Source organism: Pangasianodon hypophthalmus, chromosome 16 (genome assembly GCF_027358585.1).
Source record: "Pangasianodon hypophthalmus isolate fPanHyp1 chromosome 16, fPanHyp1.pri, whole genome shotgun sequence".
In the NCBI taxonomy this organism is placed as follows: Eukaryota; Metazoa; Chordata; class Actinopteri; order Siluriformes; family Pangasiidae; genus Pangasianodon; species Pangasianodon hypophthalmus.
In genome coordinates, this window is record NC_069725.1 from 9,804,357 (window position 1) to 9,822,000 (window position 17,644).

At 40.8% G+C, this 17,644-nt stretch overlaps 1 protein-coding gene across 12 annotated transcripts in view; it reads right to left on the reverse strand.

Moving 5' to 3' along the window:
- eif4g3b (eukaryotic translation initiation factor 4 gamma, 3b) overlaps nt 1–17,644 on the reverse strand; it is a 36,258-nt gene that overhangs the window by 7,330 nt on the left and 11,284 nt on the right. For 3 of the 12 annotated variants that reach the window (XR_008304339.1, XM_053241007.1, XM_053241005.1), the window contains exons 3-20: nt 16,218–16,394; nt 13,794–13,886; nt 13,419–13,451; nt 11,892–11,912; nt 9,083–9,262; nt 8,505–8,619; nt 8,275–8,381; nt 8,056–8,181; nt 6,988–7,126; nt 5,871–6,614; nt 5,705–5,784; nt 5,068–5,284; nt 4,860–4,984; nt 4,644–4,763; nt 2,006–2,161; nt 1,668–1,865; nt 1,308–1,454; nt 839–1,075 (exon numbers count right to left, since the gene is read on the reverse strand). Coding sequence is in view for 11 of the 12 variants with exons in the window: in XM_053241007.1 (XP_053096982.1) it covers nt 839–1,075; nt 1,308–1,454; nt 1,668–1,865; nt 2,006–2,161; nt 4,644–4,763; nt 4,860–4,984; nt 5,068–5,284; nt 5,705–5,784; nt 5,871–6,614; nt 6,988–7,126; nt 8,056–8,181; nt 8,275–8,381; nt 8,505–8,619; nt 9,083–9,262; nt 11,892–11,912; nt 13,419–13,451; nt 13,794–13,886; nt 16,218–16,394 (3,015 nt within the window). In the remaining variant the exon portion in view is untranslated. The remainder of the gene's footprint in view (nt 1–838; nt 1,076–1,307; nt 1,455–1,667; nt 1,866–2,005; nt 2,162–4,643; nt 4,764–4,859; nt 4,985–5,067; nt 5,285–5,704; nt 5,785–5,870; nt 6,615–6,987; nt 7,127–8,055; nt 8,182–8,274; nt 8,382–8,504; nt 8,620–9,082; nt 9,263–11,891; nt 11,913–13,418; nt 13,452–13,793; nt 13,887–16,217; nt 16,395–17,644) is intronic. The other 9 variants (XM_053241010.1, XM_053241009.1, XM_026921017.3 and 6 more) reach the window with 9 other exon arrangements.

Genomic DNA, 17,644 nt, shown 5'->3' on the forward strand with positions numbered 1-17,644 from the left:
TCCAATGCTCCAATACCTATCCTGCTGACAGTTTTTATTTATTTTGGTTTGCGCCTTTCTGTCGCTACCCTGAAGTTTCAGTGAAGTCCTCAGTCAAACTTTTTAGGAATCATGGTCAGTAGAAGACATTTACTGGTCTTTTGAGAATACAGCTGCCAGACACATACAAGTGTTAAAAAGCACCTATTTGTTCACTGTAGTTACATACTCATGAACATTATCATCACTTACACTTGGCACAGCTAGTTCCAACATTAAACATCAGGAGACAGACTTTATGAGTAATACAGCTACAGCAATTTCTCCAAGCCTCTTTAGATTAGTCTATAAATCATAAGCAAGTGCCCTCTTAACACATGGTCAGTTAAAGATTAAGGGCTTTAACTTGGCTACATGAAACCTTTACGAAACATTACGCAAGCAGCAGTATTACACAAGCAGTGGAACAAGTTCACTAAACCACACAAACTTTAATGTTACTACTACTGCTAAATCCCACTGACATGGCACAGCCTGCTAGCTGTATCAAATATAACACCTTCTACTACTTTGACCATGGTTTTTTTGATTCATGATTCAGTCAAGTAAACCTAGGAAAAGCCATTATTTCTAACCATATATAAAAACAAATATTTGAAATCGGACATGTAACATAAATAATTATCAAAAATTTGATTATCATGATTAATTGATAAATGCCAGACCTAAAACAAAAGATGGAATCCATAATCAAAATGGTAGATTAAAGGTAGAATGGTGCACAACTCTTGCAGGATGGTAATTATAACAATCCCAAATAATGAAAATCCTCTTAAAAGCCGGGTTTGGGTTTGTTTACCTTGGCCTTCTCGAAGTCCAGATCTTTGCCGATGGTCGTGAGGAGCCTACAGAGGCACTCGAGACTTTCCTCATCATGGTTCTTCAGCAGTTTCACCACGCAGTCATGCATGATGGCCTCGGTCAACATTCGCAGCTTAAATAGCTCCCCGATGAACTTGATGTTACCAATGGATCTTCTGCGGGCTTTGTCCTTAGCCTCCTCCAGCTCCTCCTGTAGCCTCTCACGCTCACTGGTCTGAAAAGGTAAATCAGAGTCAAAAAAAAAAAAGAGCCAATCCATGTACTGAAGGAATAAATATTCCACATAAATATACCAAAGACAAATTCCGCAGAGGGACTGGTTCACGCCTGATAACAGATTATTGACTTGAAGCATCATTTGCAATTTCAGCAGTTTTTTTGTTATCTGTGAGATATGGAAATTGAAAAATGAAGGGAAAGCCTCAAGTGAGAGGAACTGTGCTTACTGAGGCAGCTGCTTCCAGTTCCCGCTGTTTCTTTTCAAAGACATCATCGTTTGCTTTGTCCTTCTCAAACTCTTTTTGACAGCGGTTTAGCAGCAGCTTTCGGAAATTCACAGTGCTGGTGGGCTTGTCTGCCATGGGCACTTTTAACTAAAAAAATAAATAAATAAATAAATTCACAGTTATAATCACAACTAGGATTAAATGCACAATAAACCAAACTCTGGAACAAAGCTCCAGTCTAGTTTAGGGTTGTAGCACGCCTTAATCACAGACATTAATTGTATCTGAACCACAAATTGCACTGATGGTTTGGTATACATGTGAAATAGCAACAATAAGGTGGTGTAATGTGTTACTTACCGTAGCCAGACAGCTACACATATTGCCATATGCCACAGAGAAGCTGGGCTCATCAATGGCTTTCTCAAAAACCAGGTCGATGACGCCCTTAAGGCGCTCCTCTGTGTCGATGGTGAGGTCTGTCACCTGCTTCAACAGCTGACTAAACATCTGTGGCGTCAGTTTATTAAGGATACTCCGCACCTTCCGGAAAAGCTCCTGAAGAACACATATGGAAATCAGCATGACTGCATCCAAGGCAATATCTGCGTCCAATAGATCAATCTATTCCACAGACAGTGAGTGTGAAATATGTTTTTCTGCCACAACAACATGCAACTGCAGAGTAATGCGCTAACCTGAGTTTTCTGGGTCTCGGGGTCCTCTGTGGTGTTCTCTCTCTTCATGCCAGGCTTCCAGGCATTCTCAGCCTTCTTCAGCTGTACCTCATCATTCACAGACACATTCATGATGATCTTGCGTGGAGGAGGCCGTCTCAGACCTACATTCAGTAGCTAAAAGAGCAAATATGGCAATTATGGCTAAACAAAATATTTTATATTAGTAAGTGGCACTTAATTGTGGTCTACTGCTTGAAGAAACATAAAAATTAAGTAATCGATTACTTAATTTTAAAATAAAGAGTCTGACACATGCGTGACACAAGTTAATAACAGGAGGACATATCTCTTTTTAGGAAAAAAATCAGACAGCCAAATAAATGTAGTGTCATAGTATCAGAAATATTGCAAGACAGTCTGCTGTCTTTTTATATTGCGCATACGGCACTACAGGCCCAGCAGAACAATGACGATTGAGATTTGTGTGGTAGGCATGCCTTTAAGTCAGCTTGCAAAGTGACAGCAGAGATTGTATGAGAAGAGAGAGACCACTGCTTAAAATATGAATGGGGCAGTGAGTAATGCTCAGCATAGCTGCTATGACATACAGTGGATATAAAAAGTCTATACACCCCTGTTAAAATGACAGGTTTTTGTGATGTAAGAAAATGAAACCAAGATAAAACATGTCAACCTTTTCTACCTTTATTGTGATATTTTAACCTATACATTAAAGTGAAAAACAATAAGCAGCATTTTAGAGAAAAAAGTGAAAAATAAAAAAAAAAAAGTACAATAACCTGGTTGCAGAAGTGTGCACACAACTAAACTAATAGTTAGTTGAAGCACCCTGAGATTTTATGAAACCATTCAATCTTTTTGGTTTGGAGTCAATCAGTTTGGCATATTTTGACTTAGCAATATTTTGCCATTCCTCCTAGGAAAAGCATTCTAACTCTGACAAATTGGCTGGGCATCTCCTGTGCACAGCCCTCTCCAGGTCACCCCACAGCTTTCTGATTAGATGTAGATCTGGATTCCGGCTGGGCCATTCCAAAACCTTGATCTTGTTTTGGTGAATTTCTTTGTTGACTTGGAGGTTTGATTTGGGTCGTTTTCATGCTGAAAGGTAAAATTCCTCATCATCTTGTGTTTTAGTGTTTTAGCAGAAAACTTAAGGTTTTGTACCAAAATTGACCGGTATTTGGAGCTATTCATTATTCCCTCCACCCTGATTAAAGCCCCCGTTCCAGCTGGGAAAAAAACAGCCCCAAAGCATGATGCTGCTGCCTCCATGCTGCACTATGGAATGGTCTTCTTTTGGTGATGTGCTGTGTTTTTTGTTTGTTTTTTTTTTTTTGAGCCAAACACATCTTTTGGTGTTATGGCCAAAAACTTTATCAGACCATAACACATTATGCCACGCAGTTTTGGGAGATTGGATGTTTTTCTTTTTTTCTTGGTAACAAAAGGCTTCCGTCTTGTCACCCTACCCCATAGCCCAGACATATGAAGAATTCGGGAGACTGCCGTCACATGTAGGGAGCAACCAGTACTTGCTGCTGTAAGCTTTTTGGCAGCCTCCCTGACCAGTTTTCTCATGGTCTACTCATCAATTTTAGATGGATCTATTGTTCTTGGAATGTCACTGTCATGCCATATTTTCTCCACTTTGATTACTGTCTTTACAGTGCTCCATGGTGTATACAATGCCTTGGAAAATGTTTTTGTAAAACGTTTTGATTGATCTTTTTCAACAATGAGATCCCGTACCTGCTTTGTAAGCTCTTTGCGGCCCATGGCTTTTCTAGTTGGGTGTGCACACTTACACAAGCTGGGTATTGGAAGTTTTTTGTTTTTCTTTTTTTTGCCCTAAAACTTCTGGGTGTTTTTCATTTGATTTTTATATGTTGCAATTTCACAGTAAAGGTAGAAAAGGTTCTGACATGATTTATCTTGGTTTCATTTTTTTTACATCACAAAAACCTGCAATTTTAACAGAGGTGTGTAGACTTTTAATATCCACTATAAGTCCTGAATCTCAGTAAAAAGAATCACATTGTTAACATCCATTTCAAATCTGTGCTTGAAACGTAACCTTTTAATTCTTCATTCAAGTAGAAAGGACCCTGGTTTTGTATGACTGAAAATAACTGCCTGGGAACATTGCCAAGTTGGCCGTAGAGTGGACAGAATTTACTAATAGGACTCTGGTGACAGTGTGCTGTAGTGCAAGCTTGTATTTTAACATTGTTTAATAAAATTTACACTCAACATTCTATATACACTAAGACTAAAATATTGGCACATGAGGCATACTATTTATAACATCAGTTTCTCTCATGGTATATAGTTTGCTCTATAAAGTAATAGTGACCAGGCTATGCCAAAGACACACATTTCAACAGTAACAAACTATTTGTGTGTGTGTGTGTGTGTGTGTATATATATATATATATATATATATATATATATATATAGATATATAGATATATAGATAGAGAGAGAGAGAGAGTTCTCTTAGCAATCAATTAAGTTGTTATATAACAAGTATTTGATTAGTTAGATGTACTCATCACTAATATTATACTAATACATCACTCATGTATTTGTGGAAGAAAAAAAGGAAGGGGGGAAGGGGAGAGCAGAAACTCACCGGTGCTCCTCTCCCTGCAGGAATCAGCCTACTAAAGTCTGCGAAGGCTGGGGTGAAGTCTGGGCCTCTGGAGATGAGCCCCCGTGGGTCCGGCCGTAGGGGCAGCTTATTTTGGTTTATCTGTAAAAGCAGAGATTCAAGCAACAATCTGTCAAACCCTATTCGCTATACACAGTTTTGAAGTTTTGAATAAAGCCCATGTCACAGGAGTTTTACCTTGTCCAGTACCACATCAGATATGGGTGGAAGCCCCTCTGGCTTCTGCACACAGGCAGGCATGAACTGGAAGCCCAACAAAAAGTCTCTATTGTATTGCCTCTTCCCATTCTTCAGCTCCGGCTCTGAGGGAGGAAGTGAGCAAAAGCAGAGGTGAAAATTAGGGAAAAGAATTCTTAAGTGAGCTATCAGAAGAAGTGGGTCTCACTCTGAATTGTGTTGCTATTGGGCTCTTCGAGTGCAGGTGTGAGGACTCCATCGCTGCTTTCAGCCTCAGAGCTGTGCTCGGGTCCATTCTTCAGCGGCTCTGCTTCCTGCTCTCCATTCTCTTCTACTGGTGTTTCAGCTGAAGCCCGATGCTCCACAGCCACAGACGACAGGCTGGAATTCTCAACTGTAGCTTCTACAGTTGGTTCAGGCTTATCCTAACACACACACACACACTTACTTTAAGCTTGTCTATATTGGAATAAAACCATCTGGGACTACTATTAAGTTCTAATCTAAAGCTAGGTTCCATACTTCCACTTGAGTTGAGGGACAACATTTATCTAAATATAAAGCTAATTAAAGGAGCACTACAGTGTTTTTGACCCGATCTCTACCTACAGTTCCTGTAGGTTGGATAAAAAGCCACATCTGACAATATTTTGATGCAGAGAACAGCACTGCCATGGCGTGCAACACTTACAGATATCTGAACATTAAAATTAGACAGAAGACACATTCTTAATTAGAAACACACTGGAAAATGCTGGAGTACTCCTTTAATTTAGTCAGTAAATTGTAAATGAATTTGTCCAATAAAAATGCAATGCAGGGCCAACAAAGTGTCCTAAACTCACCTCTTTGTCAGGACACTGGGCCTGCTCCACAAGAGCATCCTCTTTTGGCTTTTTCCAGGTCTTTGGTACACTAGATGTAACTGCAGAAACATAACAGATAATCACCCACTCTGCAAGCCTTTATGGTTACTATCCTATTACCATGTCTCATGAATTTGGTATGTACCTTGACTTGAACTTTGTCTAAGGTTGGATTGTAATGTGGGCTCCACCTTCTCTTCCAGGGCAACCTCTACCTCTTTTTCAGCATCTCTGAGCTCTGGCCCAGTCGAGGCTGTCTGGGCTGGACCTGCCTCTACAGGAGCCTGGCCTGGGTGAGTGAGACCTGGAGGAGGTGCGGGAACAGCACTAACGGCAGCAGCAGCAGCAGCGATGGTGGTGGGCAGGGAAGGGGTCATAGTGCCTGAAGAAACAATTTCCAAAGCTGGAGGACTTGCAGCCTTCACATCCAAACTGTATGTCTCCACGATAGTACTGGGCTCTGTGGATGATTGGGACAGGGGTAGAAAATCTGAGTCGTCATGAGGAGGAGCGGTGTCTGTTTCAGCCAACCCATTGACGGCTTTTACAGCCTGTGCAGCAGAAGCTGGCACCTCTGGTAGCACTTGCTCAGGCTCTGGTTTATCTGGCTCTGGTGTGACAGCTTGTGCAGGACTGGGCTCTGCTGGAGGTGTGGGCTTTTCTGCTGTATCCACTGCTGAGATGGGCTTGGAGGGGCTGAGAGAGGGAACTGAGGCTGGAACTACACTCTGGGCCACTTCTGGGTCTGAGGGAGGAAGCTCTGATTTCTCTGGGGGATGTGGGTCAGGGGCAGGGCTGCTAGGCTCTCGCCTTTGCACGGGAGGCTCCACAGCACGCAGTCCTGGTGATGAAGATTTTAGTACAGCACTCTCAAGCTTTGGCTTGTCATCTGTAGCCAGCATAGACACAGAGAGGTAAATCACAGAAGAGACACTGTTAATTAAAAACGAAGTGTCAAGATACAGAATGAGAAAAAAAATCAAGCACTCGATCATCATCTAATTATTAGTGTTAGTATTACTATTATGAAAAAAAGAGTATGCATGTATATGATATATATATATATATATATATATATATATTTGTGATATACATATATATGAGAATGTATATGGCACAATCTGTACAGATGTGCACAGGGACAATTATTAGGTCAGTGAAAAAGAAGAAAAAGAGGAAGGGAAGTGCAAGATCACTGACCATTTGCAAGATGAATGGTCATGCATGTAAGGGGTAAAAGGAACAGCAAGGAAGGGACTGACCTGGTTTCAAGTCGACAGGAGCAGGGAGGACCTGGGCACTGTCCACATTATAGATGACATGCCCATGTTCCACTACCTGGTTCAGCTGCTGGGATTTGAGGTAGAAAATGTGAGGATAATGAGGGTGTGGACATAAAAACTAGCAAAAGAGAAATAGAAAGAAGGGAGAAAGAAGGAAAACGAGATTGCACACATGTGAAACAGACATAGTGGAAGAGAGAAAATGGTAATACGGGCAAATAGCGGAGAGAAGGCAAAAGCAGCATAAATAGAGGAGTGGGTAGAAAAAGAGTTGCAGAGAAAGAGAAAATGAAGGGACACAGCCACAAGAGGGTAAAAGCAAGAGACAAGCACCAGGCATAAATTGGGGAGGGCGGTGGTGTGACGGGACAAAGACACCACACACAAGGGGTGGGTTGGGGGATTAGACAAACAGACAAGAGAAATGGGGAAAGAGAGGAGAGACGAACACTGTTAACATTTAGGGAGAGAAGACACAAAGTAAGAGTAACAACGCAATAGTGAGTGTTCCCTTTACAGAGAGAGATTTCCCTCTGAGTAGCTGTGATTCTAAGCTTGTGCAGCATCATTATTACACAGCATTTGCTTGGGCTATCTCTGTATAGAGAACAGCATGGGAAATCAGAATGAGACAAACAGCTGTGAGGCAGAACTAAGATGAAGGCAGATGAAAGAATAGGTAAGGCAAGTCAAATATCAAACAAATCCAAAAAGATATTTTAAAGTGGTATAATGGCCACATTTACTGGAAAACTGACAAAGATGGCACCAGATAAATTGCATCAATTCATTCTGTTTCACAGGAGAAAGGTTATCTGTAGCTAAGTAACAGAAGGTTGATTTACTCATTGACTGGTAAGCAAATAAAGTACAAGCAAGTTAAAATCAGGCCACAGACATGGGGCCATTATCACGTTCAGTAATAAATAATATCTGTGGTGAAGACTACTATAAGGACAAAAGAGCTACTGCATCAATGTTTTATGGCTGAGCTATTAGCGTGAAGAAGCTGCTTCATCTCTGCATGTGTGTGATTGGATATGTTACCTGTGGAGGAGTAGGGGTGGAGGAGGGCCGTCCCACTGGCGGAGTGGGGTTCCGACTCCCACCCACTCCTGACATGATCTCCTCGGTGATGTCCTTGCCGCCCTGGTTAGGGTCTCGGATACGGATCTTAATGGGAAATAAATAGCACAGAGTCAAACACAAACGAGCTCGTTACTCAGTAAATGAATCAGTACTGAAGCAATGAGTAAGCACACGCACTGTTTTCTTCTCCCTCTTGGCAGGTGGAGGTTGCTGCGGTGTAGGCACTATTATGGATGGAGACGGGGGGTACATGGTCTGACCAGGATAGTATGGAGTCCCCGCAGCTAGCGGTAATGAAAACAGTATCAGTTTCAGTTAGAGACCAACATGTACACAGTCAGGATTAACAACCAACCAGAAGAAAGACGCTTTTTGTAAGTATGAGTGAAAAAGCAGGATGAACTTACGATATGCTGGAGGAAACTCTCCAGGAGTAGGTCCGGGGTAGAAGGTACTGGGTCCAGTGGGTTGGACTGAGTACTGCTGAGGAGGCCCCACATATGGAGGAGCACTGTGGCGATACTGTAATAGATACAGCAAAGAGCAATTATAAGCGTGGCACAAAACGACTCGTATAGCTATTTTTAAGGTTGATATGGTTACGTTTGGTACCTATTGCTGTTTTGAAATAAAAGGACATACAGTGTTACTGATGCAAAGCACCATGGTACATACATGACCCCTGACCTCAGGTACAGAGGTAAACTGAGGAAAAATAAGCTTTGCTAAAAGGCCATATTGATTAACATAGAAGAATATTGGACACAATGCTGCTGTGTGTCACGTTTGCTGCACTGTTAAATGGGTCTTACTGACTGCCTTATGTTCAGCATTCTGTTGTTACTCTTGCTAGTGTTCATTTTATTACCATCCCCAAGGAACAGCATAAAGTTCAGCTTGGTATTTTCAGTGCCCTGCATCCACCCTGTTTATACTCGTGCAACTGCAAAGTAATATCTATCTGGTGTATGCGTCTGTGTGAGACCTGGGGTATGTAGTACTGGGCAGCCTGGGGGGAAGCGAAGGGCATCGGCGTCATGGACATCATGATGGGCGGGCTTGGCGAGTATACAGTGGCATTTGGGGCCTGAGAGGCAGGTCGAATTGAAGGGCTGTTGCTTGGAATGGTGGGCCGTGGAGGCTGCATCTGAGTCCTCTGGAAAAACTGGGAGAGATGAAAGCAAGTGGAACAGTCAGGTACAGACACACTCACCCATGGACAGTGAACAAACTGTGAATTACAACAATTTGCAGGACCTGGTCATCATCAGTGGTTCATTTACATGTTGTAGACACTAGAGCGAAACCAACCCAGCTGTTCTGAGAATGTGCTGGGAGACAATTGTACCACTTTTTAAAAATTCTTTTTACCAGGTGCTTAAGGCATGCAAGATACAAAATAAAAAATTTCATATATTCTAACTGACATGCACTAAAACTTATAGGGGCAATTAAACTAGGATGAGAAGTGGACAAAACAAATGTCTGATGTGTTTGCATTAGCCAATATTACAAACATGAGTGATGAGAATATTCACTATAAATCGTGACTGTCACTGCACTGTTTTTCAGACTCATTTTACTGATATGACAGAGCTATTAGAAAATCGGCCACTGCACTGCAGACACAATGCACTTTGTTTGGCTGTTCTCATGTGAAAAGTACAGTGGTGAATGTCCATTTAATCATCTTTAAATGTGGCTTTGGGTAAAAGGGCAATTTCTATTTTTCTGTTCTGACAGGTACTGTTAATGGAGAATCCCCTCTATTGCTAGGCTCCTTGTCTGATGTCAGACTCACTTTTAGTTCCGGGGTCAAAATTATAACATAGCTGGTGAGCAGAGACGAGGCTTTTTTATGGATATTCCCCCAAGAACTGGAGGAACAATACTGTCTTACTTTGCGTTTGGCAAAGTAGGAAAAAGACGGTTACACTCTCTTAATGCTCTCTGAATGTAGGTAGGAAGGGTTAATGGAGAAGCCATAACATGTCTAAAATAATTATGAAGCATTGGAGGCTGGAGGAAATAAAGAGAAAAAAAAAAAAAAACACCACAAAATGGTAGGGCTGCAACCGTTATATTGTTATTCAAATGTTCTGCCGAATACTGCTCCGAATATTGTATAATAGTAAGAAATATTCAAGATTTAGTTTATTTTAATGACTTAAAAAAATTAACAGCAGCAGGATACAAAATTCTGTGTGGAATATCACCTCATTAAAGCCAAGTGAAATGCTTAAATCTTTTATCTAAAAGATAAAGGTTTAAATCCTAAATCTTAAAAAAATAAATAAATAAAAAATTAATTTCTGTAATCAACTTAAACAATTAGTTTAAACAATTAATTTGTTTCCAGCAGACTATATGTTTTATTTCATGTCTTTGCCCTCATCCATCTTTAAGGAGTAAGAGCTGCCTAGAAAAATTCACACTTCAGAACCTCTTACAATTTGAAATAGCTGATAATTGTTACTAAGTAAGAAAATGACAGAGGTAACAAATATTACAAAAAAATTATAGAGAATAATCAAATTACTTTCTAATGACAGTTTTAAATTTACATTTTTTTTGGACCGCTCAGAATATCTGTTACTTACATCCTTATGTGGTGAGTACCTTGCACATTAATGGCAGATTTGTCGTATAAATAATTGTAGTAATAATAATAGCAGAGAAAAATTTATATTGCACAAGCCTTCAATACGGTTAAACTTAGTTTTACTAATGGCTATGTTTATTTAAAGCTGACGTATCACAGCTGCTATAACAGAAACTGTGAAAACCCTAAACTGTCATTATTTTGTCATACAGCAACTATTTCCATTAAACCAGGAATGTTTCCTCTTCAGGTGTTTACACAAGCAGGTTGTGTAGTTTTGCCAGGCTAATTCATGTTTACAAAGACCAGTGATTCTCAGGTTCGTGAACCTCCAGTGGTCCATGAAGCATATCATGTTGAGTTTTTTTTGTGCGCGCACTACAGTGGTGGAAATCACAACCCATCATTATCAACTTTTGCGTTCTTATAGTCATTAGCCTGTTTGACTGCTAACCTGAATAAAATGGGTTTAATCCAGTAGGATTAATGTAGGCCTATAAATAATGTCCCCTTGGAACTAAGGTGTTCTGTCAGTGCAAGGTTCAGGCATTAAAACTCTATGGCTCGAGAGGAGAAAAAAGAAAAAAAAACAACAAAAAAAAACAGGTTATTACTGTTCACACTTGAGCCAAATATGAGCCAAATATTTGAATAGTTTTATATTTCTTTAATAAAACTGTGCTGAGGGGGTTTGTGGAATTTAATAAATGGCTCCTTTGCTGAAAAAAGTCTGAGAAATCCTGGCACAGACTATGCTTAACATTACCATTTTACAAATTTTGGATATTTTCATGAGGTTTTGCAAGCTGACTTGATTTTGTTCCATGCTGAGAGTTAGATGTAACTACTCTTCTACAGTGGAACATAAAAACTTAAGTGCTGTGAGGAAAAAGACTTTGATGGCGCCACGCCACTTTGAGAAGGTAGAACACACTGTTTGGCAACCATTTGAGTCTATGGAATTTAGTGGTTTAAAAGCAAACTATTAAGAATTCAAATTATTTTCCCATTTTCAAAATAATTTAATGATCTGATTTATTGAATATTTGTTGCAGCCCTATAAAATGGCTTCCTCTAGGGTAGGGGAAAAGGAACGAGCACATCTGCAGTGCACAGGTAGGGGAGCAGATAACTAAGCTTCACTGTGGAATAGGGACTTCATGCCATGCATTTCTTTAAGACTGCAATTTACCTGAATGGGTCTGAATCCTCCCTTGAAAATTGAAGCAGGAAAAAGAGAGAGTCTAATGGGACTGTGCACTATTCGGTATGGAGGGACAGAGAGACTAAGACACTCACACACATACAAAGGAGCTCAGTAGCATTAAAAGCATGCACAGAGTCTGCAATCTGATCAGCTCTGCTTTCAGGAAAAGGCTTCTTCTTCTTTTTTTTTTATTACACAACCAGGCAGTGTGCTGTTAAGGAAGCAGTGCGTCATCATCCGCATGAGGCCTCGAGCAAATGTGCTCCACTAACCCCATTCAGAATAAACACCGCCAACTAAGCATGCTACTTCCTCACTGAAACTTCTCCAACTGGAGTGCAAGAGAGCAAAGTGTAGACAGGGACGTTTAAGTCACTTTTCACATTTCTACAAGAAGGGCGACTACACTGATGGCATGCTTCTCGATATAAAATCACACCATAATTCACTGGAACATCAACATACACAAAAAGAAAAGGCAGTGGCAAAGAAGCCCGCTATCGTACAGAAATCAGTGCTCACATTTTTCCAGTGCTCGTCTTGACTAATCCACTCACAGAACAACTGAATGAACCATGTTGCCCTTCTCAAAGGAAATGCCAGAGCCAGTAAGTAACCTTCACTACAGAAAGGAACTAAACAAATACTACAGCATGTTACTCTTGATTTCATAGTGCAGCCATGCATCCAATGTAGAAAACAATATCAAGTATTACAACCCCAAGGGTGGGCTAATGATAAATTCTTCAGCTAACACAGAAGGCAAGTGGAAGCTCCAATGTGCTGCACAGTCCTATGTTTTGATTGCCTGGAAACCTAACTGACCAGCCTAACAAAGTGGCAGCTAACGTAAGGTAGTAATGTATGGGGAGCTAGTTAGCTAGTTTGGTGAATGAATACACACTACGGGAAACAAACAAGTACAGGGAGATGACTTTACTTACCCATGGACTATTCTCTTCTAACAAAGTTTCTGATGTAGCACATCGTGGCTACACCCTCAACAAAAATTCAGCAAGTCGCTGACCAGCGTGTAGCTAGCAACTTCCCTCTCGATATGTTGAACCATGAGGTGACCGCTTATTGTGCTAACAGGCGATTTATTTAAGGCTTTGTGCTGCACTTTCATCAGTGTCTACACATACCTACAGGTTCCTGCTTCTGAAAGGACTTGTGCAGATCCTGTGCATGTGCTAGTGAGCAAGATTTATACTGATCTAGTCTTAAATTAGAGTGCAGTCAGCCATTCTGTCTCATCTACTTCAACCAGGCTTCATCTTCATACACAAAGTTCAGGCACCTCTACGAAGCTACAGTCATTCACAAAAGACACTGATCTAAGTGGGTGCATGCAGGTCAGAGAATGAGAACAAATATTCAGCTTTGAACAATCAATATCAGTAAAGGGAAGAAGGGAAGTTTGGCAACAGCACAATGCTTTAGTGAGCTTTAGCTACAAAAACATAGCATAGTTTATAGTGTGAGGTGCTGCGCTGCAACGGCGTACGTTACCTGGTGATGGGTAGGACGAGGCCCTGGGGCAAACTGAGCAGGGGTGAGCATGGCAGAGAGCAGAGGCAGGAAGGAAGAGAGAGAAAGAGAAAGATGAAAACACACTGACAAACACTTTAAAACCACAAGCTGTGAGAGGCAGGTAGTTCCTAACGGCCAAGTTGTCTGAGCTGAAGCCTAAAGCTAAAGCATAGCATGTTTTCACTTGCATCACAACACTGTGACTAACTGCGCTGTTAGCAATAGCAACAGGCTAAAGCAGTAGGAGAAAATCTTTGGTATTCAGAGGTATTCAGGCCTTTCTGAGTTAACTGAAGGTAAAGAGAGTTATTTTTTATTTTTTTTTTTAAATGTTGCTGGAATGGACATACTCACCGGGCGGCTTTGAGGTGGGACGTTCATTGGTTGCGTCTGTGGTGAGTAGACCAGCGGGGCTGTACCGGCATTCTGACCCGCCGTGTATGGCGACTGCAGCGTCACAGGGGTCCAATACGAAGGACGTGGAAAAGGATGATAGAAGAAGCACAGAACAGAGTGGTTAGAAAACAGAGAAAAATCAGTCTCTGTGAGAATTTTGACAGCAGACCACGTTTGGCCTGATTTTGTGCAAGCTTCTGAGTGTGCAGGTGACGGCGCAAGAAAGCCCACTCCCTGCCTCCGAGTACACTGCGGTCTGCTGACACTGACAAATCTGCCATCTCCTCAGCTCTGCCTTCAGTAGAGAGCGAGTGAGTGAGAGGGGGAGAGACAGAGTGAGAGGCGCAGACAGTGGAGTCACAGGGCTTACAGAGGCAGACGAGCAACAGAGGTAAGCGTAACCCTCAATCACTCCTCATCTCTCCATTCAGAGGTGGCTCTGCATGATCAAAGTTTAGCCTCTGGAGCATGTAAACTGGACTTACTATTAATAGCAGAGTTTGCGGGCAGAGCTGTGCAGGCGTAGAGTGTGGAAATCCGAGCACTCGGCTCAGAAGCAGAACAAGCTCCAGAACAGCTGAGTCACCATGACTGACTTTCTATTTTAGTGACAATCAGCTGGGCGTACCGAGTATTTATGCTTGAGTGTATGTTTGCGAGCAGACAGTGTACACAGAAACATCAGTAATAAGAATAGGCAGACCTGGTACACGACAACTTGTTTTTAGATAAACTAAAGTAAATTATTCGACAGGACACACAGCATGCACAAGCGCAGTTAAAAACCCCAGTGCAAACAAAGCAAGCAAATTCAAGGCCATTTTCAAATGCACTGCTGTTTTGAGCTTAATAACGATCCATGAAAAGCAATTCCTGCACTAAAACTCATTATTTAGCAAAAATGGGCCTGATTTTTCAATCTTTTATTAAAGTTGTATGCAAATGTTTTTTTGTAAGCCAAACCGAACAAAAACTTTCCTCCGGATTTACAAGTTTCCGAAAGGTTGATTTTCCATAAATTACCACGTGTGTGCACGGAACAGCTGATTTACATTTAGTCGACGCCCACAAAACTCAAATTATGCCAAATAACGGAAAATGTGAATTAGATGTGAATAAAGAGAGGTGAAAAGAAAATGGTTTCACATAAAAACGGAGAGAGAAAAAAAAAGACCGTACCCAGGTGATCGTGGACACCAAGCACATCACACAGGGAAACTGCTTTCGTGTGCTTTTTTTTTTTTTCTCATTCAAAGCCATGTGTCTCGACAACTCTCAGCCAGAAATTTCTTGCACTCTAGTGCGCCCTCCCTGATGCAGTGATGGAAGAGCAGGAGGGCGTCACAGGAAGTCAAGCAACACACTAGGGAGTATACGACACATTGCAGCTTGAGACATATCAGATCGGTCACTTAGATCTGGCTCTAAAAGTGTTGCACAGTGTTAAACGAAGATGCCGTGGCAAACGGAACCAGCTTAGACGCTGAGTCATTGCAGTGTATCCTCCTTTTATACGTTGGCATTCTTAATTGAATGACTGATCTTATTTACAAATTTATGTTGACTTGCTTTCTTTAATTTTTTTTTTACCGCATTAAATATTTCACATTAAATATTACAATTAGCGTTCACAAAAGTTTCACTACATTTGTGTGTGTAACTGAAATACACAAGGTATGTAAACCTGACAGCATAAAATATACATTCATATACAAAAATGGAGTAATTCATCACAAATAATATGATTTGAAGCCATTTACATTAGTTAGCGTTCTTACGCATAAATTTACACACACTCAGGAGCACAAACATTTTTCTGAATTTATGTCACTTTCATGAATACCAAATTTCTTGGGCATATGCTCGTACGAATGATTTATGAATAAAGCCGTTCATATTCAACTTGATAAATGAGGCCCAATGTATGTATTACAAACACTGAACTTGCCAGCTCCTTAAGAAAGGGTTTTACTCATCACCACCCTCCCAAACGAAAAGACAGGAAGCTTTGAACGTTGCTAATATTAGAGAACAGGCATGACAAAAATAGGGTTCACTATTCTGAATCACACTGCGACTGTGATGATTAATTTTAATGAACAGAGATTTCAAATTACTGCTTTCTCTGAGGGAACACCTGTGACTCATCAGACTGGGAGCATCTGAGCATGCGCGATGGAAATTTCTGCGGCTCATTTGATTTGAGGCAGTTTTAATACCAAACTTGATTTTAATGCAGCAAGCATTGACAGGCTTATGTTCAAACAGCAAAATATAACTGAATGTAGCGCCCTTCGTAATAAGCAGTGCGCACACACACACACACGAACATACGCGCTCACACACACACATTCAGTCAGGCAGCTGCATGGGTGCACTCACCCCTCCTCCTGCCTCCCAGGCTTTAGGGTGGCCATACAGATGCGCAGTGGATACTGTGGAAACTGATACCTGAGAAAGGCCGGGCGAGGAGGCGTGGCCCGGCGGTGTGGCCGCAAGGTTCGGGTGTCCCTTGCTGATTTCATGGGCTGTGTAGGGAGGGCCAGGGGGTCTCTGGACCTGAAACCCACCAAATGGAAAGCACAAATTCAAAAACAAGGTATGGAATGAATAAAACACCACAACACCCCGTTCACCCTGTGTTTCCACGAACGGAAGCAATGTAGTCCGTCTTCATGGAGAAGAAGCAAAACCACAGAAAACAGCATCTTTATTATTAGTCAAGTGTAGCAACTTCTCTCAGGATGAAGAAGTCAGTTCTTGGGGTCAAACACTGGTTAGGGACTGGCATGAGACAATACACTAAAGCCATGATACGAGACATCACAAAACAGGATTCACAAGATAACATCGACACAAATAAACTACAAAATTTTAATAGATACATTTTGTAATGACAACAAACCATACCACTGCAATAATGCAGATCAGGATTTATAATATAAGGTGTAATTTTTATTATTAGCATGTTATTTTAATCTTTTTCAGTGTCATAAATGTATTTCACGGCAATGTTACTAATATGGAAAGATTGTTTGGCAATAGATTTGTTTAATATTATATACAGAATATCAAAATATCTATTACTAAACAAATAATAACTAAAAAAGCTTTAAATGAATGAATGAAGCCAGTGAGTCATGGCTGCATGTGTCGTCTCACTCAAATTACGCTCTGTGAGAATGTCTGTCAAGACCCATTTTCACCCACAAGAGGCTTATGACTTGCATAAGCAGTAAAACAGACACATTGCCACAACTGATTATTTAATGGTAATATTGCTGTTTTCATTTTGACTTGCTTTTTGGACCTTAATATGATTACGGTTTTATACAAATTGGCAGCTATTTTTGCTCAAGAGTACAAATTCAAAATGCAGACAAGTAACCTTTCACAAACATCCATTAGGAAACAGAGCAACCACAGTCTGCTACAGTAAAGTAAGAATTGAATAAATTCACTGTTTTTTTCATGAGTGAATATGCCAGCATACTAACATACTAGAGCCTACCTTCAGCAACAAGCAGAAGCTAGAGGATTCCCCCAGATCTTTAAGGTTTGGTGTTTGGGAGGATTCACCCCCCAAAAAAAGAAAAACACACAAACACAGCCCACCCCTGTTTAATTCCATTTCTTTCGAATACACATCATTTGTTTTGTAATTGTTCTGTATTGAACCAATGTTGAATGTTCTAATCAATTGAAAATGGAAACCAAAGCTTTGCTGGAATATGTGCCTTATTTTTGTTGCATCAAATTTGTCATATTGAGAAACCACTGTATTGAAATTGTATCGAACTTGCGTTTGT